Source organism: Sus scrofa, chromosome 9 (assembly GCF_054392235.1).
Source record: "Sus scrofa isolate SSC_HxYL_T2T_F1_AM1 chromosome 9, Sscrofa_HxYL_maternal_Yorkshire_Landrace_v2.0, whole genome shotgun sequence".
Taxonomy (NCBI): domain Eukaryota; kingdom Metazoa; phylum Chordata; class Mammalia; order Artiodactyla; family Suidae; genus Sus; species Sus scrofa.
Window position 1 is genome coordinate 85,294,029 of NC_139391.1, and position 24,643 is coordinate 85,318,671.

General features: G+C 37.0%; 1 protein-coding gene and 2 non-coding genes across 3 annotated transcripts; 2 read left to right on the plus strand and 1 right to left on the minus strand.

Moving 5' to 3' along the window:
* Positions 1–10,337: 10,337 nt before the first annotated feature.
* Positions 10,338–17,342, minus strand: COXFA4 (cytochrome c oxidase associated subunit FA4). Its single transcript, NM_001097468.2, is given in 4 exon segments — positions 10,338–10,552; positions 15,285–15,345; positions 16,051–16,139; positions 17,229–17,342. Coding segments are annotated over 4 exon segments (249 nt in total). The 5' UTR covers positions 17,271–17,342; the 3' UTR covers positions 10,338–10,495.
* Positions 17,343–21,978: 4,636 nt separating this feature from the next.
* Positions 21,979–22,127, plus strand: LOC146400016 (small Cajal body-specific RNA 17). Its single transcript, XR_014816969.1, has one exon.
* Positions 22,128–22,202: 75 nt separating this feature from the next.
* Positions 22,203–22,285, plus strand: LOC146400017 (small Cajal body-specific RNA 18). The gene has a single exon (XR_014816951.1).
* Positions 22,286–24,643: the final 2,358 nt, after the last annotated feature.

Genomic DNA, 24,643 nt, shown 5'->3' on the forward strand with positions numbered 1-24,643 from the left:
GATAGGCATACAAAATTAACTACAATCAGATTAAAATCCTGTTAAGTTTATAAGAGTATTTTTCTGTCAAATCATGAGCCTAGACTAGAAATATCTGTGACTTTTTTTTTTTTTCCCACTGTACAGCAAGGGGATCAAATTATCCTTACATGTATACATTACATTTTTCTTCCCCACCCTTTGTTCTGTTGCAACATGAGTATCTAGACAAAGTTCTCAATGCTACTCTGCAGGATCTCCTTGTAAATCTATTCTAAATTGTGTCTGATAAGCCCAAGCTCCCGATCCCTCCCACTCCCTCCCCCTCCCATCAGTTAGCCACAAGTCTTTTCTCCAAGTCCATGATTTTCTTTTCTGAGGAGATGTTCCTTTGTGCTGGATATTAGATTCCAGTTATAAGTGATATCATATGGTATTTATCTGTGACTTTTTGAGTCTTGGAACAACCCCTGGCCTCCAACTTTCCTCAGACAGAAAATGAGTTGAAAAGAAACTACTCAGCCTCCAGGGAGGGCATATTCTCCGATGTTCATTTTAGTTCATTCCAAGAGGAATACTGGAAAAAATAATCTTCAAAAGGAAAGACCTGAGAGCCACAGAGAACAAAGAACTGAGCAGCACCTCCCAGAAAGTAGAATAACCCAATCCAAGGACATTCCCTACCCTTAGGATAGGTGACCCTTATAACATGGGGAGATTTCAGAATTTTAATGTATCAGAGACTGTTGTGCATTCTCATTCTTCTTTCTGAAGAGGTATGTTTATTTGGGTTATCCTGTATCCTCTGCAACTATATATTATATATTGAGTACATGGGATGCAGATAGTTTACCTTGTAGTTCTTAAGTATCTCGAGCAAGAGGAGCTAAGTCCAGACCTAACTTAGAAATAACTACGTATCAAAAAAAAAAAAAAGAAAGAAAGAAATAACTACGTATCACTCCCTGATGTAGAAACTCTTATGTGTCATGCAGGGTTCAATCTTAACTTTGAATATGACCCATATTGAAAATTTCCTGTCAAGGAACACGTATTGGACTTCACTAAATTCTATTGTGTTAAGCCATGAAAATCAGAATATTATGGACTGAATGTTTATAGTCCCCCCCCCATTTATATGTTAAATCCTGAAAACTCTAATGAGATAGACAGTATTGAAATGAAGCCTTTGGGAGGTGATAAAGGGTAGATGAGGTCATGAGGGTGGGGCCCTCAGGATTGCAATAGTGTGCCCCTATAAAGACACCAGGTAGTTTGCTGTCTCTCCCTCTGCCATGTGATAACATAGAGAGAAGGCTACAGCCTAGGAAGTGTTCTCACCAGAAACCAGCCCACATGGGCACCTTAATCTCAGACTTCCAGCCTCCAGAGCTGTGAGGAAATAAATTTCTGTCATTTAAGCCACAAAATCTACAGTATTTTGTTATAACAGCAAGAAATGACTAAAATAGGGTGATTTTTCTGTTTTAACAATTAGTATTACCCTAATAAATACATACAATGTAAATTATTTTTCAATAGTTTTTCAGTTGGGCTTTCTGATTCCACTTTCTCCTCTGTCAAATCTACCATGTACAACTATGCCAGATTAATCTTCCAAAAGCAAATCTCTGATTATATGCATCATAAATGCCCTTTCTCAACTACCATATAAATTCAAATCTTTTCTTCCTTTTTTGATCTGTCTTCAACATACATTTCAGTCTTATCTATGATTACCAGCTTGCATACCTCACGCTATAAACCTTCTACCTTATATCCCTATTTATCACTATCCAAATAAACCTTTTGTTTTCCTGCCTCCCACAGCATATTTCAAAAGCAGGTATGAACCATGAAACAATCACCAGAGTAATTAATTAAAGAACTGCATTTGAGTTCTCTTCTCTCTACACTCCCCTCCCCACTTCACCCCCTTTCCTTAGCCCCCTTCCACCAAGCAACATTAATCATAGATAATATGATAGGGAGAAAGGATTATATTTCCTCCTCCATGAGGCCTGGTATTTTAGCGCAGTAGTTACGTGTGGGCACTCTAGAGTTACCATTCCTGGTTTCAAATCTCATTTAAGCAATTTGTGTTTTGTGTAACCATGGTTTACTTAACCTCAGCATTTGTTTCATTAGCTATTAAAATAGGAACAAAAATACTCTAAGGCTGGAGTTCCCATGGAGTTCCCATCGTGGCGCAGTGGTTAACAAATCTGACTAGGAACCTTGAGGTTTTGGGTTCACTCCCTGGCCTCTCTCAGTGGGTTAAGGATCCAGCATTGCCATGAGCTGTGGTGTAGATTATAGACACAGCTCGGATCCCACATTGCTATGACTCGGGCGTAGGCCAGTGGCTACAGCTCCAATTAAACCCCTAGCCTGGGAACCTCCATATGCCATGGGGGCAGCTCAAGAAAAGGCAAAATGACAAAAAAAAAAAAAAGAAAGAAAAAAAAAAAAAGAAAAAGTTGGAGTTCCCTTCATGGCTCAGAGGTTAACAAATCCGACTAGGATCCATGAGGATTCGGGTTCGATCCCTGGCCCCGCTCAGTGGGTTAAGTATCCAGCTTTGCCATGAGCTGTAGTGTAGGTCACAGACACAGCTGGGATCTGGCGTTGCTGTGGCATAGGCTGGCAGCTGTAGCACCGATTCAACTCCTAGTCTGGGAACTTCCATATGTCACATGTACAGCCCTAAAAAGCAAAAAAAAAAAAAAAAAATTAATTAATTTTAAAAAATACGCAGAGGCAATAAGAAGAGCAAACTACAGTTAAGGCAAGATTAAGCCACTCCCACCAGGTTATAGATGCATAATGCCAGATAATTTTGTCAATAGTGTTAGGACACAAAATTACAGGCACCCCTTTGACAAGCATAGCTGCAAGTAGAGAGAATCTTCTTGCCAGAGAAGAAGCTAGGTGTAGTGGAAGGAAAATGGACTTTGGAGCTATATAGATCTAGATTCAAATGCTACTCTTATAAGTTGGTAGTGTGACTTTGAATCACTTATTCAACCAGTCTCCCTGAATTTTATTTTTTCCATATCGAAATGAGTAAAATAATGGCAGCCCTATAGGAGTGATGTGAGGATAAAAAGTTAGATAATCCATATAAACACCATTGCACATTTAGACAAGAACTCCCTTCTCTTCCCTCCCTATCCATTACAGAAGTAAGAGCAAAATTAATCCTCCTAATTCCTTAAGCTTTACTTTATATCTCTAGCCATCTGATTATTCAGTGTTTCTCAATGTTCTTTGCTTTCTAAGCTTTTCTTTCCTAACATAGTATTAGGTTTGTGCTTTTAAGAAGCAATATAAATTATCTAAAATGTCTTTCTATTTTCTTTCCAGTAAACTAATTCTCACTGCATTTTAAAAAATAAATAGCCCTGTATTTCTTACAATTTTTTATGATCTGTAATCGTATCTACAAACCAATATACCAGCAAGTACCATACTCATTTTCTTCTTGAAGCGACATTTAGTTGAACTCAAAAATTATGCTTATTTGAAAGACAAGTTTAAAACTAGAATTAAAATTATATTTTGTGCCATATTGACAAGTTATATGATCTATTTTGTTTCCTTGTTCATGGAACTAAAAATTATTAATAGACATCTAGTTCTTATGTCTCCATGGAGTAATTTATTCTCATTATCCATTAGGTTCTTTGTTTTATTTGCCTGTAGTAAGGAAACTAAGGGGATATTTCCGCTCATAGTCATTTTGATTCAATATTAAAAACAAGTCCATAAATTCAGCCATGACTGTTAGGCACCATAGGAGTCTAGTAAAAAAAGAAGGGTGTATTACCACATTACAATGATAAACTAAAAATGCCCACATACATTATTTTTCTAGAATAATTCAAATTAATAGCTTCTATCTACAAACATCATATAAGGTGTCTACATGGTAAACTCTCAGTAATTAGGGTTTTTCAATAGCTATTTTATTGCTGTTTTATATATGAACCCTTAGGTGCTTATAAAAATGTATTGCATTCTATTTTCATTTTAATAACCTATAAGCACTTGAGTTTTCACATCTAAACATTCATTCAAAATTCAGCTATCATCTACAAATTAAGTTATACTATCACTCACAAAATGTCTATAGCTCAAAAGATTCTTCAATCACATTATGTTCTATATATTCAATCAGTGAATACTTGCAGGTCTATTAAGTGCAGACACTGTCAGACCCTGGAGATACAATGATAAGCAAAACAGGCATGGATACAAAGACAGCCTCACTGCAGCACTCAAGATGTGTGAAATGGGGAAGGAGATTTACTCATAAAGGTTTTGTAGCCATCATAAATATAAAGTCCATGGCCACGTGTTATGAGAGGTGCACGGAGGAAAAGAATCACAGACTGGCTGAGAGTTATTCTAGATTTCTTTTAAACTTCCTTTCTTTTCTTCTCTTCATTTTAATTAATATTTTATTTTTTTGAGCAGATTTAGGTTCACAGAAAAATTGAAGGGAAGGTACAGAGATTTCTCAAATAACACCTGCCCCTACACATGCAAATCCTCCCCCATTATCAATATCCCCCACCAAAGCGGCACATTTTTTACAACTGATGAACCTAAACTGATGTATCACAATCATCCAAAGCCCATAGTTTACATCATGGTTGTTCATACTTGGTGTTCATTTTATACTATGTGTCCATCATTAAGGTACCAAATAGAGTACTTTCAGTGCCTTAAAATTGTATTCCATTTATTTATCCCTTCACCACATCCTACCCCAATTCCAGCCAACTACTGAACTTTTTAGTTTCCACAATTTTGCCTTTTTCAGAGTGTCATACAGTTGGAACATTTTCAGATGTGCTTCTTTCACCAAGTCATAGATATTTAAGGTTTCTTCACATCTTTTCTTAGCTTGATAATTCATATCTTCTGAGTGCAGAATAATATTCAATTATCTGGATGTACCACAGGTTATTCATCCATTCACCTACTGAAGGACATCTTGGTTGCTTTCAAGTTCTGACAGTTATTAATACAGCTGCTGTAAACATTTACGTACAGTTCTTCTGTGGGTACAAGTTTACAACTATTTTGGGTAAGTGTTAAGGAGAGAAATTGATGGCTCCTATAATGAGAGTATGTTTAGGTATGTAAGAAACCCACCAAGCTGTTTTCCTAAGTGGCTGTACCATCTTTTCCAGATTCCTTATCCTTTTTTATTTATCTGCTGTTCTTTTCCAGTTTACACACTGTCTTAATTACTGTGGCTTTTTAGGAAGTCTCAAAGTTGGTTACTGTCAGTCTTCTAACTTTGTTCTTTTCTTTCAATATTGTGCTGGCTATTCTATATATATATATATATATATATATATATATATATATATATATATATATATATATTTTTTTTTTTTGCTTCTCCATAAAAACTTTAGAATCAGCTTATTGATATCCACAGAGTTGCTTTGTAATTTAAAATGTTTAAATATACCATAAAACAAGGAAGAATAATTACTCTTCAATCAACCTAAAACAAATTAAGTTTGCAAAGTAACTTCATTAGGATAGACTGATTAACATGGAGTGTGAAAATCTCCATATTAGATGAAGAGTGTAGCATTACCTCTTTTCTTAGAAAAGATTTGGTTAGAAACAAACAGAAAAGCTTATTAGAGTGTACACAAGCTAATACTTTTTAAGATTAAAAAACAATAGCAGGGAAAGAGACCTGAGCTAATTTTTTCCAGATGCTATTTATCATCCAAATAGCATCAAAAAAATCTTTCATTATTAGGCATGGACTAACTCAGTATCATTTTCAACATAAGAGAGACAATCTACATATCAAGATTTTAATTCACTGAGTCATAATGCATATCAGAGAGGGTGAAACATTATTTTGGCATGCTATGTGGGCAGGCATTGCTTTAGCAAACCTAGAGAGAAACATAAATCACACTTCTCAGCCTCATAGCTCTGGTATAAAAGAGTCACCTTGTCTACATATTGAAGTCAATGATATCTGCAGTAAAGGATTATTTGATTGGATTGTTAGTAGATGGATAAACTTTTACTAAACAGTCCCTAAATTTTCCTTAAGTTTTACAAAATAAAGCTTTAAGAAATTTCCCATTCAAGTTTCTGATAGGAGAGAAAGAAATGAATTCTTGGGTTTATTATTGCAATAGCTAATATTTTAAAATATCATTATAAAATAAAAAAGGAATGTTTATTCTATATTCGCTTACTTAATAATAAAGACAATAGGTCTAGAGGGTTCAGGGAATAAATTTAAAGTCAAATTGTCTGCATTTAAAGCCTAGCTCCACCTTGAGCATATTTTTATGTCTTAGTTTCCTCATTTGCCTAATAAAGTAGGGTGAGGGAAGTCTACCTAACAATTCTGTAATTATTAGTAAATGAAATAATACATATTGTGCCTGGCTCAATAATATTATCCATTATTGTTATTAGTTTTATCATGATATGAGATGTCTTCTTGTAATCCTTTCTCTTGACTTTTTTCTTTACCTTCTACCTAATGAAGAATAGTGGCGATTTCCTCCAAAGATGAATTCTACCAACCACCCCAGAGAAAAGGGACAAACTGCTACAATAGAAAATTATAGTGTAAGAAATGTATATATAACTTATATGTATAACATATTTCTACTTGATTTAAAATTTAAATTTCAAATTAAGACAGATGTTATGTTTTGCTCAACGGTAAATGTTATTTATCACAGTAACAAAGTTTCTGAATGCTATACTTAAACATTTTTGAGAAAATGATAACAGAATAGCATTACAACATATCCTTTATATCACTAAAAGAAAGTCTTGTATATATAAGAATGTTTTCTGTGAATTATTTCAGTTATGCTGAGCATGCATTGCTTTTACAATTGGAAAGAAAAGAAAAGATGGAAACAAAAGGAAATGAATAGTTTTTGACAATGTTGACTACAGCATGTGGATTCTGGGAAACACCTTTTTTTTTTTTTAAATAAAAAGAGGAACTATCTGGTTTTATTTGTACTTTTTTCTTCATTCAGATTCATCCTAACTGAATGTCATAAAATAAGAGCCTTAAAATAGCAGGACAGAAGTTGTTTTACCACAAACAATGCTCTAGTTGGAAATGAAAGGGATATTTTAGAACTATTCAGAAAAAAAAAAAAAAAATACACAGGGGCGGTGATGGAGTATAGCTCAGAGCCCTTTTGCAAGAGGTGTTTCATCAACTCCAATGTTGATTCTTTTCCTCCATCAAGAGCCCCCAGTAGCCAATTAAGATTAGCTACTTCAGACACTTGATGAACTGGTCCTTCATTAATTCATTTAACAAGTATTTTTGAACATCAGTGATGCCCCAGTTACCATTTTAGGTATTAAGGATACATCAACAAACAAAATGGTGAGAAATTCTCCTTCTGAGAAAGCTTACATTTTAGTGAGGGGAGATTTAAAACAGAATAGCTAATTACATATTAGACAATAAGTACTCTGGTGAAAAACAAAGATGGGAAAGGAGATAAAAAGGGATGAGAATGAAGAAGGGTGTGAAATTTTGGAAAGTAATTGAAAAGGTGCACTGAAGCAACAACCAAAAAAAAAAATGAGAGCAAGCCATGCCAATATATGGAGAAGGGAATCTCAAGCCAGGAAAGGGCAAATGCAAAGCCCTGAAGCACACAGAAGATCTAGGAAATCCATTTGGTGCTGTGGGAGTAAAACAAATAGTAAAAAGCATGAGTTAGAAAGTTTTTTTTTTCCGCCCTAAGTACCTAGCTTTTATTGAGTAAAATAGGGAAATGTTAGTGAGTTTGGAGCAAAGGAATGTTATTAAAGAACACTGGAGATTTGTATTAAAGATCACTTTGGCTGCTGTATTGAGAACGGATTGTAGACAGGAAGACCAGCTAAGAGGTTATTTTAATAATCCAGTTTAGATGATTGTAGCTTAGAACCAAGGTGATAGTACAGGAATTATAATTGAAAATAGTGAGATTCTGGGATTATTTTCAAGGTAGTGCAAACATGCTTGATATATTGGATGTGGGGTTTTAAAGAGTTAATGAAGATTGGCCTGCTTTATGACCCAGCAATCCCACTCCTGGGCATATATCCAAAGCTTTCATTGAAAAAGATACATGAACCCCTACGTTCACCACAGCACTATTTACAATAGCTAAGATGTGGAAACAACCGAAATGTCCATCAACAGATGAATGGATTAAGATGTGGTATATATACATAATGGAATACTACTCAGCCATAAAAAGAACAAAATAATGCCATTTGCAGCAACATGGATGGAATTAGACTCTGATACTAAGTGAAGTCAGTCAGGATAAATACCACATATCACATATCTGGAATATAATATATGGCACAAATGAACCTACCTACAGAAAAGAAACAAACCCATGGACATGGAGAACAAACTTGTGGTTGCCAAGGCAGAGGGGGGAGTGGGATGGACTGGAAGTTTGGGTGGGTAGATGCAAACTATTGCATTTGGAGTGGATAGGCAATGAGAGCCTGCTGTATAGCACAGGGAAAAATACCTAATCACCTATGATGGAACATGAAGGAGGATAATGTAAAAAATAGAATGAATACATGTATCACTTTTCTGTACAGCAGAAATTGACAGATCATTGTAAATCAACCATAATAAAAAATTTAAAAAAAACTTTTTAAAAAAAGAGTTAATGAAGACTGAGGATGTTGGCCTGAACTACTGCAAGGATGGTGTTCCTACAAAGTGATGTGATTGAAGATAGTGGAATTAAAGATTGTGGATGTGAGCACCAAGATGTTCACAAGTTCAAACTGGACATGTTAAATGTAGGATGTCTATTAGACATCCACATAGAGAGACCAGATGAACAAAAGTAAATATACACACAGAGACATTAAGTTCAGTTTCTGACATGTAAAATGTGCTATTACTTTGTAAACAATATTTATAATACACACCTATATATTAAAATCCAAAAGTCTCAATAAATTCCTCAAGTTTCTGTTATCATGATTTACATACATCTATGTTAAAACTTGTTATTTGGCAGTTATTTCTTGATTAGCTACCACTGAACCAGCGAAATGTTCAGTTTAGTGGATCTGAGACCCAGCTAAAAGGACAGAGCCATGTAACAGGTCACGTAAATATACACATTAAAATTTTCTCTAATCAAATTCCAATTCCATAGTCCATTTTATAAAAGATTAACTCTCTCACTTAAAATTGTTAAACATACTTCATAGCCTTTGAAAATCTGCCAAGACTCAGCATATGTTCTTAAGCTTTTTCTGGCCACCTGTTTCATGGTGAATAGTGATGGACTCAGATTCAACCACAATCCCCAGCCAGACTACAGCAAATGACAACCTCGCAAATCTTTAGTAAAGAGAATGCCACAGTAAAAACTATCGTTAACAACCACACATACTTCAACATCGGCCAGTAACATAAACCTAGGTTTTCATTTTACTGATGCCAAAAGCTTAAATATCCTTCCCAATCTACTTATTTTTATGACCATGCCCACAACAGTGCCCAGGCCAGGGATCAAACCTACACCACAGCAAAGACAACACAGATCACCACCAAGGAACTGCTTCCCAGTCTACCTTTGACTTTCAGTTCCAGTTTAAAATATGCCCTAGTCGGCACAGCAGAAACAAATCCGACTAGGAACTGAGGTTGCAGGTTCGATCTCTGGCCTTGCTCAGTGTGTTAAGGATCCGGCATTACTGTTAGTGTAGCTTGCAGATGCAGTTCATATCTGGCATTGCTGTGGCTGTGGCATAGGCGAGCAGCTGTAGCTCTGATTCAATCCCTAGCCTGGGAACCTCCATATGCCGCAGGTGCAACTCTAAAAAGCAAAAAAATAAAATAAAAAATAAAAACAAACTATCCCTTAGTCAAGTTATCAGTGACCTATGCACAAAATGGAAGTGTTTTATTAGAGCAGCTGCAAATTACACAAATATATGGACTCCCCATTGTGGCGCAATAGTTAACGAATCCGACTAGGAACCATGTTTCAGGTTTGATCCCTGGCCTTGCTCAGAGGGTTAAGGATCTGGTGTTGCCGTGAGCTGTGGTATAGATTGCAGACGCAACTCAGATCCCGTGTTGCTGTGGCTCTGGTGTAGGCTGACAGCTATAGCTTCGATTAGCCCCCTAGCCTGGGAACCTCCATATGCCACGGGAGTGGCCCTAGAAATGGCAAAAAGACAAAAAAAAAATTACACAAATATAAATTCAAGAATTCCTTAAATTCTAATAGTTTATTTCCTATACCTTAAGTTATAAAGTTTAGATTTTCAAAATTAAATAGTGACACATATCAAGTTTCAGATTATTTATTAATCAGTGTAAACCCCAATACAATACAACATGATTTCGTGCATTTAGAGGGGAAATATTTCCCGGTTAAGTGGAAAATTGTGCGGATGGCTTCTGGAAGACCTTCATTCTAAGCAGCTTTATAGTGAAACATTTCATTTAGAAGTCTGGACCTTCTTTCTTCAGTTTGCTGTAATCTACATTCACCGCAAAGAACTTGGAAAAGAAAAAGATATTTTAGACAATCAAATACACAAAGATGGTCCAAAAGTTTTAGAATTACTTTTTATTCCGCTTTCTATTGTAAAAATTATTAGGAATATTTAACAATATAAACGTCATTCAAACAAAGACACTAAAATTCAAGGCCTTTAACAATGGTTTTAGTAAGGTAAAAATAATTCAATGCAGCTCAGAAGAGCAGTGTTAGTATAATTTGTTAGTTAGAATCTATAAACAATTCTTCCATTTCAGGGTGAGTAAGAATTTCTTCTGATATATGCTTTCAATTATGTTTTTCTTCCATCTCCACTAAATACAAGGGTGAATCTCCCACAGAATAGAGAAATACCAATTATCATCCTTCTTTGGTTAGCCAAGTACCATAATTCTTCTTTTTTTTTTTTTTCTTCTTTTGGCCGCACCCACAGCATGTGTAAGTTCCCAGGCCAGGAATGAACCCAGGCATCAGCAACAACCTGAGCCACTCAAGTGACAACATGAGATCCTCAACGTGCTGCAAAACAGGAGAACTCCCAAATCCCAAAGTGCTCTAATTTAGATGGGAGAGATTTATAGTAATAAAGACTGGCAAGTAATATGAAGTAATATCTTGTTGTGTGGTTTCCATTTTTTAGATACAAACTGGCTTGCTTTAATGACTTTTCTTCCCATTTTTTTTTCCTCTCTCTCTCTCAGAAGCTTCCTTAATTTCCTAACCCAGAAGGCAAACTCACTCCTGACCCCTCCCTTTTGGTACAAAAGCTTTTAAATAATATTGTATTTCGGAAATTTTGTAATTTCTACGAATTTCCTTATAGAAATACATCATTGCCTTAAAAAACAAACAAACAAAAAACTGGCTTGATGCTCAATAATTTTTTCAAAAGTGATTTATACTTGAAACTGCTCCAAAATTCCTACTGAGGAAATTAGCATTTGTACACAAGCCCAGATATGGATATAATCTGAAGTTTATTCATTCTTGTGCCAAACAACACTGAAGAGGTTGTGCTATAATTACTTGAAGACTAGATTATTTAATTCCGAAAGAACCAAAACTGCAGAATGATCATTTTCTTCAGAGATTTTTAAGCAAGAAGCTCATAAATCTGTGACCATTACTCTTGAAACACTTTTATTTCTCCAAACATATACTAACTTCTTTATCCGTAACTGAAAAATTCTTTTCACTTTTTAAAAAAGAAAAAAAAAAATCCCAGCTTGTGAAGCTTATCCTTGAGACACATACTTCTACAAACAGAAAAATATGATTAAGTCATAAAGCTTTATTTTTGGTTCTGATAGTGTTTTTCTCTGGGAAAAAAGTGAACTAGACAATAAAACTTAAAAAGAAACTACCTGTATCATCTCTAATGTATTAACAAAATATTAGAGGAAATATTTATAAAAGAAATTACAGGTTATATTCTAAGGATAAAAAAAAAAGTATTTGCTGGGTTCTTCTAATATATCTTAGGCACTGTGGCCAGAATGCTTTATGTTTATCTTAATTATCAAAAAACTTGCTCATTCTTACTTTATAAAAGAGGCCAATGAAGATCAAGCTGTAACTTAACAAACACTAAATGAGAAACAAGGTCAAGCTCCTATACCCATACAGGTGAAAAGGTCACAGTATCTTTGCTGATCTTCTCAAAAGTAAGCAGCTTCTCATGCATTTGCTTCTATTCAGTTCCATGTGCCAATTATCAAAATTCTGCTGAAATAATTTTCAAATCTGCTTGATTTTTCAGCTTCCATGTCCCCATGCCTTTTCTCAATTTAATGGTAGCTACCTTGAAGGTCTCTGGAACAACAGCTGGTAAGGCTCAACATACTCTGATCTTGGCTTTGGGGGGATTTATTTAGTTGTACAGTGTTGCTAGGCCTTTGATGCTTAAATCCTATTTTAGACCCCTCTCTTGTTTGTATTAGTTAGCTTTTGCAGGATTGTAAAGTGGCAAAAAAAAAAAAAAAAAAACCACCAAATCTTAGTGGCTTACAAGAAAGGTTCATTTTTCACTTTCATTACATGCCATTTATAAGCTGACTGCTCTAGGTCCTCTTCATTCTGATCTGGACTGAATGAGTAGCCCTTAACTGTCAGTTTGGTCTCACGACAGATGAAAAAGAACAATGGGGGATATATAGGTTGGCTCAGAGGTAGCAGATATCACCTCCCCTTGTTTGATTTGCCAGAGAAAGTCACGTGGCCAAATCTGATGTTAATGCACCAAAAAAATTTTCTCTTAGGTGAGGGGAAATGAATGGTAGAGAGAGAACAACCTAGTCTGTCTCACTGTTTGGCTTTAGAAGCAGCAGTAGGCATCATTCACAAGTTTCTAGACTTTGATTTCTGCTTATAAATCTCCCAATTCCCTTTGATTTCTGCTTATAAATCTCCCAATTCTTCCGTAAGCTCATCTGTTGGCAAACAGAATCAGCAACAGTCCACTCACACCGTTTTCCAAAATCCTTTTCTACAATGAACTCTATAGACTCATGGTCTACTTCCCAAGTTATAGCAGGTGACACTGCACCAAATACTTTGCCATTATGTCATTTATTTATTTTTCCAGTCTCTAATACCAGTATCCTAACTAATCACAGCCCAATCTATGCCACACACATAAGATTTTTGTTGCATCAACATTCCATTTCCAGTTCACATGGCCTCATAATGGCATACATTACCATGTTCCAGAACACTGGTAAATAGCTTCATTATCAGAATCACCTGGGGAGTTTTATGAACTATATACCCAGAGATTTCAATATGCTCTTCGATGGAAGGATCAAGGCCTGGGGTTTTTTTGTTTTCTTTTCTTTTTTAAAGTTTACTGGATGTGGAAACATTTTCTCCAGAATAGACTCAAATTTATAGGAAAGCAAAAATCAATCAGGATGCTTGTGTTTTTTTATTTTTTTTTTTGAAGCAAAATGTGACACAGATTAGCTGGCTCACTTCAGCTTTACCAGTGCATTTTTGTTTTCTGTAGCAAGATCTTTTTAAAGATTTGGAAGCCAAATTATAATCAAAAGGTGGAGTGGAAAGCTTGGAATCAGCAAAAGGTAATATTTATCTCAAATGTTTCTGTCACCAGTGATGAGAGCATTCATCTCCTTCAAGGAGGTATATCTACTTAGGGGTCCTGGACACTCCTTAGCCAGAATACCTCTTTTGAGAGTGCTCGAAGAAACTGCTATTTTTCTCTTTTGATGAAGCAGCCTGCTACTGGAAAATACATGGTGAGTTTTACATTTTAAATGGGTAAACCGTGTGGTATGTGAATCATACCCTAATAAAGCTGTCCCCCACCCTTTTTGACATTGAAAGGATTTTTCTTTTATACAAAATTTTTACACATAAGTAAAGCTATGTTTGGGGAATCAATTAACAGTCTCAGAACTGTGATACCATAGATGAACCTTGAGGTCATTATGCTAAGTAAGGTGAGACAGAGAAAGACAAATACTGTATATCACTTAAAAGGAATCTTAAAAAGCTGAACTGAACTTGTAAAAGCAGAAAGTAGAATGGTGGCTTTTAAGGGCTGGGAGATGGGGAAATGGGGAAATATCAAAGACACAAACTTGCAACTAGTAAATCAATGAGTTCTAGAGATTTAAAGCACAATATAGTGATTATAGTCAACAATATTTTATTATAATCTTCACAAAGTTGCTAAGAGACTGTCTTAATTGTTCTCAATGCCAAAAAGTGGTAGTCATGTTATGATAAGGGTGTTAACTTACACTACTGTAGTGATCATACTGTAATACATAAATGCATAAAACCAACAATTTGAACACCTCAAACTTACACTGTTATGTCAATTACACATCAGTAAAATTAATAAATAAAAGTAAATGGCCTAAGTCCATGAAATCATTCCTTGGAAGAGTAGTTTCACAAACTACTTTTCCATAATGATGTTAAAAAATTTACCTACAAGGTTTATAATAAAAATCAAAGTTTTACTTGACTTTCATTTCTTTCTTCTAATTCTCACCTGAAATATTTTAACCACACCAACAAGAAAGAATAGACAACCAAAGGAGCTACTAGATTAGTGCTACACAAAGTGTGGTCCATGGACTAACAGTATCAACACCATCTGAAACCTTATTAAAAAGACAAATTTTCAGTCTCCACAACATATCAACTCAATCACAGTCTCCAGGGGATGGAGGTGCAGAATGTTTTAACAACCTCTCCAGATGATGCCTATGTACAAGGAAGTTTGAGAACCACTGCCCTACACTACCCAAGGTCTAAGAAAATGTTAAATAAGAACTAAATTATCTTTCTTGGAGTTCCTGCCGTGGCTCAGTGGTTAATGAACCCGTGGTATCCATGAGGACGATGGTTCAATCCCTAGCCTCGCTCAGTGGGTTAAGGATCCAGCATTGCCATGAGCTGTGATGTAGACTGCAGATGCGGCCTGGATCCCACATCACCATGGCTGTGGTGTAGGCTGGTGGCTGCAGGTCCAACTGGACTCCTAGCCTGGGAACCTCCCTATGCCCTAAATACACAAAAGAAAAAAAAAGTGAAAAATATATATATTATCTTTCTTTTCCTTAGTTAAACTAGCAGAATTGAGACATTATCTTCATTTCCCATCCATGTCTGAAGGCCAGAAATAAAATACTTAAACCTGTTTCATGACAAAATTTATTAAAATACACTTTCTAGCAATTCTGAAGCAATTTTGTAGCTTACCTTGTATTGATCATTGGGACCCAGTTTATTCCAGGGTTCTGGGTTATTCTTCCTGTCCCAACTAAAATAAAACATTGTAACTGTTACAGTAAACACTTTGAAACAGATTTTTGTATTCAAGAAACTAGTATTTCAAATAGATCAATCTCATTCCTAGGTAAAGTATTGATGCTATTTTCAAAATGGAGTATAGAGTTGAAACAGAGATAGAATCCATAATAAGCAATCTCACATAATTAATTAGAAAAAGAACACAAAACCTCTTAGGGCAGTTGTTCTTGTTCCTACCTCTGTTACAAGAAACTTTATACTTGGCTTTTACTAATATTTTCTATCTCATCAATAAAGTGATATATAGAAAAGTGCACAGAATAACAATGACTCAAACTTTTCCATGTCTATATTGTTTTCCAACTTCAAAAAGAAGCATTACTTATTGCGGAAAAACATGCAAAAAACATTTAAATGTACCAGCTACCCCAACAAAGTATTTTTTTAAGTTATTATTGTCTCAATTTTCACAACACTACGAGATGGGTATGAGCAGCTCCACTCAAACCATGAGAAAATGAGACTCAAAGAAATCTAGATAATTTCACGAACCAAGAAAAGTAAAAGACACCAGTAGAAGTGGGACCTGAACTTACTGTATGACTACAAAATTCAGGTTCTTTCTACTACTTGATGGTGTCTCCCTAGAAAGACTGTGTGGTTCCTAAACCAGTTTGATGAACCATCAAAGTTCTAAATATTTTTAAGGACTTACCAGACATCTGGATTGAACAATGCCAGGCGTGTGACATACAGTGCTGCTCCAGTACCTCCAGCACCAATAAATACAAAGAGGGGGATCAACTAGAACGAAAAACAAAACAAGACAAAAATTAACAGCCATCTTCAACTACCTACATTCTAATAGAAACGTATAACTACGGTAGTTTCTACACATTGATTCCCAAGTCTCAAATTACTGGTTTTTGATCTTGTCTTAAAATCTAAATGAAGATGGACCTCATACTGAGGTTAAGATTTCTAATAACTACGTTCAAAGGAAAGAAATGGAATTTCCAAAGAATGTAAGAAGATTATGGTTTAATGTGGAAAAAATTATACTCAAATTTTAAATTTTTCAAGAAAATACGCTGTCTCCTTCACCACTCTAATATTGATATATCACTCCCATTAAATTTCTCAGTTTCTTTCACCTTAAGGTTTCAAAATCAACCTCCTGGCAAATTACTTAAGCTTGTTTCAATATAGATGTTATGAAAAACATAATTCTGTTAGAATCTGAATGACCAAACAGAAATACACCTATTACAAATGGAGATTTTACGCATAATATCTGAAAACATACTATCAATGCTTAATGCGTATTTAGGCAACTGGGTTTAAGATAAAGATTAAAGCTTGGGTAACTGAGTTCTAGAACCCCAGCACGTTAATATGCAAAATTAGAGATATAAAATAACTCAAATGGGATCAAATTCTGTGCTACTAAAATATTCAAAAATGTCCAGACATCAAGACAAACTGAGGATTCCAAGATCAGAGACCTTCACATGTGCCTCAAAGCTTGGTAGTCCAATGCAATGAATGTAAAACCCTTAACAGACAGCACAACAAATAGGGTACCTGACCTTTGCTAATCTCTAATCCACACAGCCCTCTTGATCAGACCAACCTGCAAAAGGACTCGGCCACCACTGTTTCAACATATCATCTTCCTGGACAGCATCCCTCACCTTCCGCCTGCCAGTCCCAACTCCACGATGCACAGCGTGGAAGGTCAGAGATCAAGGTCATGGGGCAACCAGGAGGTTAAGACTGGAGAAACAGTGAGTGGCTGCGAAAGAGGAAGATCCCTCCCAGGGGTCTGAAGCCGACCCAACCGGACACAGGATGGGCAACTGAAGACATTGGAAAAGGGTTATAGGAACTCACGCTAGGATGCTTCTTGGCCTGCGTGATGATCTGGCGAAGCATGGTAGCGACAGAGGCCTCGAGCCTAGAGGGCAAAGAAAATTAACCTGCAAGGTCGGGGACTAAGCAGGATCTGCGCAGATCAGGAGCGGACGTCCAAAGTCACCCAGGACCTCCTACCTGAAGGACCCCTGGCTTTGGAGGGTAGCTGCGGCAGGAGGGCCCGGATGCAGCTGTCCTAAACAGTGCCTGCTTTGATCCAGCGATGTAGCCTGGACAAACCAACTGTGTTCCTCTGCAAAGCGAAACATTCTCATTCCCATGCTATGATGAGTAATTTTTTGCGTCAAAACTAGAATCCTTCGATTGACTAGACAGGCAGTTTCTCAGGAGGCCCCTTGTTTAGGGCCGGGGCGGGCAGGAGAACGGACAGGCCTCGCGCTCCCGGAGCGGGGTCCTCTTACTAGGCGCCTGCGAGCCTGGTCCGCGCATGGCGTCACTGGGCGCGCGCGTGCCGGCCGCGCGTCACCCGCCCTGACCGCCGCAGAGGGAGCTGTGCGGTGGCTCTGGCTGCCGAGTGCCGCGCGCCTGGAGGTCAGGTCGCGTCTCTAGCTGCTAAGGTCAGCGACTGCGGTTTAAAAATACTGCAGCTGCTTTGTGTCCTTAACTGTCGTTTACGGGCAGAAGTTAGAAACTGTTAAATGATTTAAAGATGGCAATAGTCCTGTCAGTTTGACTCTAAACCTTCAGTTTCCATTCCTTGCTTGAGTGTTCAACACCACGAAGACCTTTGCGACCTTGCTACTTTCCCCTCTCCCTGGGCCCGAAATTGCATTCTCAAAATATTTTTTATTGGTCGTGTGGTTACACACAATCTTTACTAGTACCCCAATACAATTTTCCCTTATTTCTTTTTTGGGTTTGTTATTTGTTTGTTGCGGGGGGAGGGGGTTGTTTTGTTGTTGTTAAACCTCGAAAGCCTTCCCTGGAGCAGGCTTTAGGGGACGCTGGGGACAACTTGAATACCTTCCAACCTCATAGGTAGTTTAGAGCATTAACCAAATGATCAGAAGTAATTGGGCCTAGAAAGAAGAAAGTCTCCTCTGAGAAGGCAATGTTGGATCTGAAGGAGGAGTAGACAGTAATCCAGTGAAAACATGCAAGTGTATACAACAGAGGTAATAGATGTAAAGGTCTGAAAGTAAGGAGACGATTTGAGAAACTGAGGACAGCCTGCTATGGCTGGAACTTGAAGAGTGAGAATAGGTGAGGGATCAGGTTTGTAGGAGGGACTGGTTAAGGGGCCATTGCAATAGTCTATGTGAGAGATAATGATAGCTTAGACTCCTATAGGAAATGTTATGATGAAGATAAGACTCAAGAGATATTTAGGGGATAGAATCAATAAGACCTGGTAATTAGATTTAGCGAAGTGAAGTGAGAGTGAAATCCAAGATAATTCCAGAAGTTCAATTTTTTGACCAGTATGGATGTTGATGCCAATTATTGAGATAAAACAATGGAGAATTATGGGTATGTGTTTATGTAAAATTCAAGTGGACTTCTGTGAGGCAGAAGGGAGATCTGCTAAATACATTTAGGACTCAGTTTTTTCTAAGAAATGAGCCATATAGCTAAATGAGATGCTTAAGGAGAAAAGGTAGAATGACAAGAGAGACAAAGGACATGGAACTGAGGAATGCCAATATGTAATGCTTAGGAGAGGAGATACGGCTGGTGAGGTAGGGGAAAAAAGATCATGATTATTAAGTGACTTGTCATGAAGCTTAGCAAAACGTGTCTTTTTCATTTGTTCAGTAAATCTTTATTAAGTCCCTACTGTGCATTGGGCACTGTTCTAACTAGGGAGATAGCAGTAAATAAAAAATTGTTCCTCCTTAAAGGGATTTTACATGGTGATTGGGAAGACAAACCATAAACAAATAATTCAAATAATTAAGATAATTTTAGATAGTAATAAACCAATAAAATAGAACAATGAGAGAGAAAAGGACATGGGGTAGTGGAGGAATTAAATTTACTTTAGTGAGGGTAGACATGGAAGCTCCCTCTGAGGAGGTAGTATCTGAGCTGAAACCTAAATGAAAAAGGGTAACCTAGTAAAGATCTGGCAGAAGAACATTGCAGTGGTCAAGGGAAATAGTTTTGAGAATTAAAAAAATATATGTATAAGGGAGTTCCCGTCATGGCTCAGTGGAAACGAATCTGACTGGTATCCATAATGATGCAGGTTCCATCCCTGGCCTTACTAAGTGGGTTAAGGATCCAGCATTGTTGTGAGCTGTGGCGTAGTTTGCAGACTCAGCTCGGATCTGGTGTTGCTGTGGCTGTGGCTTAGGCCAGCGGCTACAGCTCTGATTTGACCCCTAGCCTGGGAACCTCCATTTGCCTCAGGTGCAGCCCTCCGTATGCCTCAGGTGTGGCCCTCCCTAAAATGCTCAAGGGAGGCCAGTGTGGCTGACCCCTAAAAAAATGAGATCAGCGAGGCTGTAAAGGTCTCTCTGACATTGATCTTATAGACTATGATAAGGAGTGTGGTTATGTTTTTTAAAAAAATCAGCACAAAAATTATAGAAAATACTTAGAAGTGAACACAGAAGCCTAACAGCAGTAAGTGTAGATCAACTTTCATTAAAGAAATTAGAAGGGGAACGATCTCTCCTTTCAATATTTTATTTTTAATGATAACAGTTGATATTAAAATAGGTAAATTGACATATAGGAATGCCACTGTTAATTAATAAGAAAGTAAGGAGTTCCCGTTGTGGCGCAGTGGTTAACGAATCCGACTAGGAACCATGAGGTTGCGGGTTCGGTCCCTGCCCTTGCTCAGTGGGTTAACGATTCGGCGTTGCCGTGAGCTGTGGTGTAGGTTGCAGACGCGGCTCGGATCCTGCGTTGCTGTGGCTCTGGCGTAGGCTGGCACTACAGCTCCGATTCGACCCTAGCCTGGGAACCTCCATATGCTGTGGGAGCGGCCCAAGAAATAGCAAAAAAAAAAAAATATATATATATATATATATAGGTAAAGTGATGCCTGCGAAAATGTTAACAAAGCATGGTCACATAATAAAATTTTGTTAAATATTAGCCAAAATGTTAATTGTTTAAATTTTGCCATTAATATTAGGAGAAAAAGTCTGTGACCAATATTTTAAGCAGAGATTGTAAGATTAGAAGTGACAGTCTGGAAAAAGAAGCCATAGTAGAAGATACATGTTGTAAAAACAGATTTTAGCTTCACAGGTAAGATTGGTGGAGTTCCCATTGTGGCTCTGCAGGTTAAGAAGCTGACACAGTGTCCATGAGGATGTGGATTTGATCCCTAGTCTTGCTCAGTGTGTTAAGGATCCAGCATTGCCTCAAGCTGAGGCATAGTTTACAGATACGGCTGGGATCTGGCATATCTGTGGCTGTGATGGAGGCCTGCATCTGCAGCTCCAGTTCAACCCCTGGCCTGGGGACTTCCATATGCCACAGATTCAGCCGTAAAAAGAAAAAAAAAAAAAATGGATTGGAATATGTGGTAAATTATATTGTGTACAAATACCTGCTGCCTCTCCCTGGGAGGGGATATCACTTATTTACCTCATTAATGTCAGGCTTGATAAGATGACTTGCTGTATTCACAAATGAGATGTGAAAAGCAACATGTGTCATGCACAAGCAAAAGCTTTAAGAGCCAACGTGTGCCATGTTCTTTCTTTTCTCTCTGTCACAAGTTCAGCAATGTTGCAGATAGAGTCTTTAGTGTCAGGCTAAAAACTACTTAGAGCAGAGACATTGCTAACCTGTGGTGGACAGGTATTGACCAGAAACAAACCTTTGTTGTTGTAAGTCACCAGATTTGAGAATAGTTTGCTACAGCAGCAGAACCATTCCTACTCTGACTAATACAGAATGTGGTACTGAAATTGTAACGGCATGTTATAATTATAAAAATCCTAAAATATGTGACATTGGATTCAGGATTCAGCAATAGGTGACAAGGTAGCTGTTACCAGAGGCTATAAGGATCTCAGGCTCTGTCATGGAGTACTGGAATATTTAGTGAAACAGTTCTTAATTAATTGGAAGACAGCGTCTCTAATAAATTCATAGCTTTCAGTGAAATGGCAGGCAAAAGGTATGTTACCAACTTGTGTCAATTACTTTGGTAACAGTTGACAAAGTTGTACAATAAAAAGAAGGACTCAGAAAATAATTGGTCACTTTGCAAACTATAATGACAGGAAATGGAGCATCTAAAAATTTGGAGGAAAGCGGGAGGTTTGTCTCCCAACAAAATAGCCTGAACAAGGCAAAAGACATATAAGTTCATTGTGTAAGTGCAAAATGTGTAGAAGGAATTGAGATGAGTACAGTATGATGGGAGCTTAGGTTGTATATAAAGGAGTTACAGGAAATGAAACAGAAAAAGTTAACCCATATTTCTGAGAATTTTAGATGTGGAACTTCATCTTTTAGGCAGTGAAGATTCCTAAGTTTAAATCTCAGCACAGGATAAAACAACTGCAAGGCATGTACTACCTTAATAAATGAATTGGAGCTGTTTTTTATTTTACCATTCCACTCTGAGACCTGTGCCCTCTCAATTTCTTGTTCCTTGTTTGATTTAATTTTGTGAACAAGTTTAAAATACCAAAATATTAATTGTTCAAATTAAATGGGCCAGTGAGGGGACCAGGCCCTGGGAGGGGGCAAGAGATTGGCATGCAAGGGGTATAGTGAGGGTTCTAGGTCAGGGGCACCCCCTGGTCCTGGATGCAGCCCCTGATGAACTTGCAGTATTTTCATTATATGATTGGGCTCCATGGCTGGTAGTCCCTCTGGCCCTGGTCCAGATCCTGAGACAATTGAGAAAATATGACAAGGGAAGTGGGACCAGAGAACCATGGGCAGGGAGATGAGGGGCAACTAGTTAGGCTAGGGGTGAAGGAGGTTGCAGAGACCTCTGCTGCTGTAACTGAGCCTTGGTCGATAATTATGTGAAAACTGTGCAGTCCGAGTTCTGGGAACCAGATGCTGGAGTGTGTGCTGACAACAGACTGAGACCAGAGATTAAAAATAATAATAATAATTATGTATATATATATATATATATATATATAATGCAAATTGTACGGGGAATAGTTCTAAAAAAATCTATGCAGTATATCAATAGCATCCCCCCAAAGTTATTTCTTTTGCATGGTTTCTCTGAAGATTCAAACCCAGAAAATTCTGGTAGGGGTAGTGATATTACACACATTGTTATTAATGTGTGACAGTAAAAAAAATGGCTTCTTTAGAGGGGAGTAATTTGATAAGTGAGCCATGGAGTATGACTATATTAATGCAAATTGAAAGCAGAGACTTACATTTTTTACTTTGTTTCCACTTAGGCATTTAATTATTTTTCTGGCAGATAAATTGACAACCTCAGTTGTTTTTCTGATAATGCAAATACAAATTATACCTTCACTTATTAATAAAGATTCTGCAGCTATCCTTAATCTAAAAATAAATTTGTTCTTCCTCTAGTATTGTGGTTACTTAGCATAACCTATGTTTAATTATAAAATTTCTATTAGAAAAATGAAAACATATTTTGGTCTATGAAAGTTTATTTCCACTGTTATAAATCTCAAAGATTTGCATGCTGTCATCAGTTTAAATTAAATACTTGAAGCATTTTATGTACAAAATTCAATGAATACTAAAAAGTAAAGAAATTCTGTCAGTTTAAAATTGTGCTACTTCTTTTCACTGAACCCTCTGTTAAATAATATTTTAAGAAAACAGTGTATGTATAATTTTTTAGAAAATTATGCCATACACATAGATTTTTAAATTATAGCTTTTTGAGAATAACAGTGTTCTATTCCTCTTCTGTGTTGCCACTTATTATCATCTCTCTGCAATTTCTATCTTTTATATGAATCCATTCATACAGTCATTTATAAAGTCATATAGTCATTCATTAAACATATATTGAGTGGCTACTATGTATTGTTCATCAAGCTAAGTGCTTAGAGTAAGAAGAATAACTCAGTTCTTCAACACCTTGTAGTCTAGTGGGGCTGGGACTATAATTATGCCAAAGCTTTATGGGTGCTGCAGTAGACACTGATATATAGCTTAGATTATTGGGTGTATAGTGTCCTTACCAAGATTAGGAGTATGAATTCATTTTTTGGAAATGCTGAGTCTAGGATATCTATGAAATATCCAATCAGAGCTGCTCTGAAGGCTGACTGAAATGTCACTCTTGAGCTCAAGAGAGAAGTTTGGTCTGGAGGTACAATATAAAAAGGAAAGGGCATTTATGTGAGAGTTATGGGAACTGATGAACTTGGCTATAAAGAATGTGTAAGAAGGAAAATGTAAAGAGAGAATGAGGTCAGTGCTGAAACTCTAGAAAATGTGAACAAAATGAGGACCAGGTCAAGAAGGAGAAGTCAGAACAGAAAAGATAGAACAAATCAGAAATGTAGGCAGATATACCCATCAGGGTTCATCTAGAGAAATAGAATTTCTAGGATATTTGCATGTGCAATTAAAGTTGTGTTATAAGGAATTGACATTATGCAATTGTGGGAGCATTGTTTCCTATTGCAGCCTGAAGTAAGCAGAAAAGGGAGCCAGGAAAGGAGGCATGAAGTGTAGAAGTAAAGACACATTAGAATCTCTGAGGATGGGTGGAACCCATGTGAACAGAGAGATTACAGTGGTCTCTTATTGCTTCCAAACTTTCATTGAACTTTCCAAAGTTTAATGATGTGGGTGTCCTGCATAAGATACTGAAGCCTTTTGTCACAGAACAAGATACAAACCTAGTTCAGGAATACAGAAACTGAAGAGAAATTCAGCAAGAACAGGAATACTAAGAGATGCCCCAGAAGGTCTCCTGTGTTCCTTCTTACCTGCATTGAGCTGTGGTATCTCAGTTTCCTCTTGCTAATCAAAGTCAATTACCCAAGCTATTTAATAATAGAGTAAACTCCCATATGGTTGTTGACTGACCGGCATGAAGAGTCCCAAATGATTTAAATGATCAGGTGCCAGTCTCAACTTCCACTTTATTAGAATAATTGCCCTTTGTCCTGACAAGACAAAGCATTCTTCTCTTGAAACTAAGACTGCTAGGCCAGCAAAGCTATAGTTGCAGAGGTGGTCAAAATTTCACTAGTGGATCCCTAGGGAAAATAATAAGAACCACTTCTATATTGTCTTTAACTCTTGTCCTTCAGGGTCAATCCAGATGGGACTATAATGCTATATAGCTGTCTCCTTGATATTGATAGAAATTCATACAGAGCCATCTGTAAACCATGCTCAAATATTTCTTCCTCAATTAACTGATCATAGTGAGTGCTCCATGTAACCACAAATGCAGGTTGAGAGGGGAGGAAGCATTATTGAAGGAGTATAGA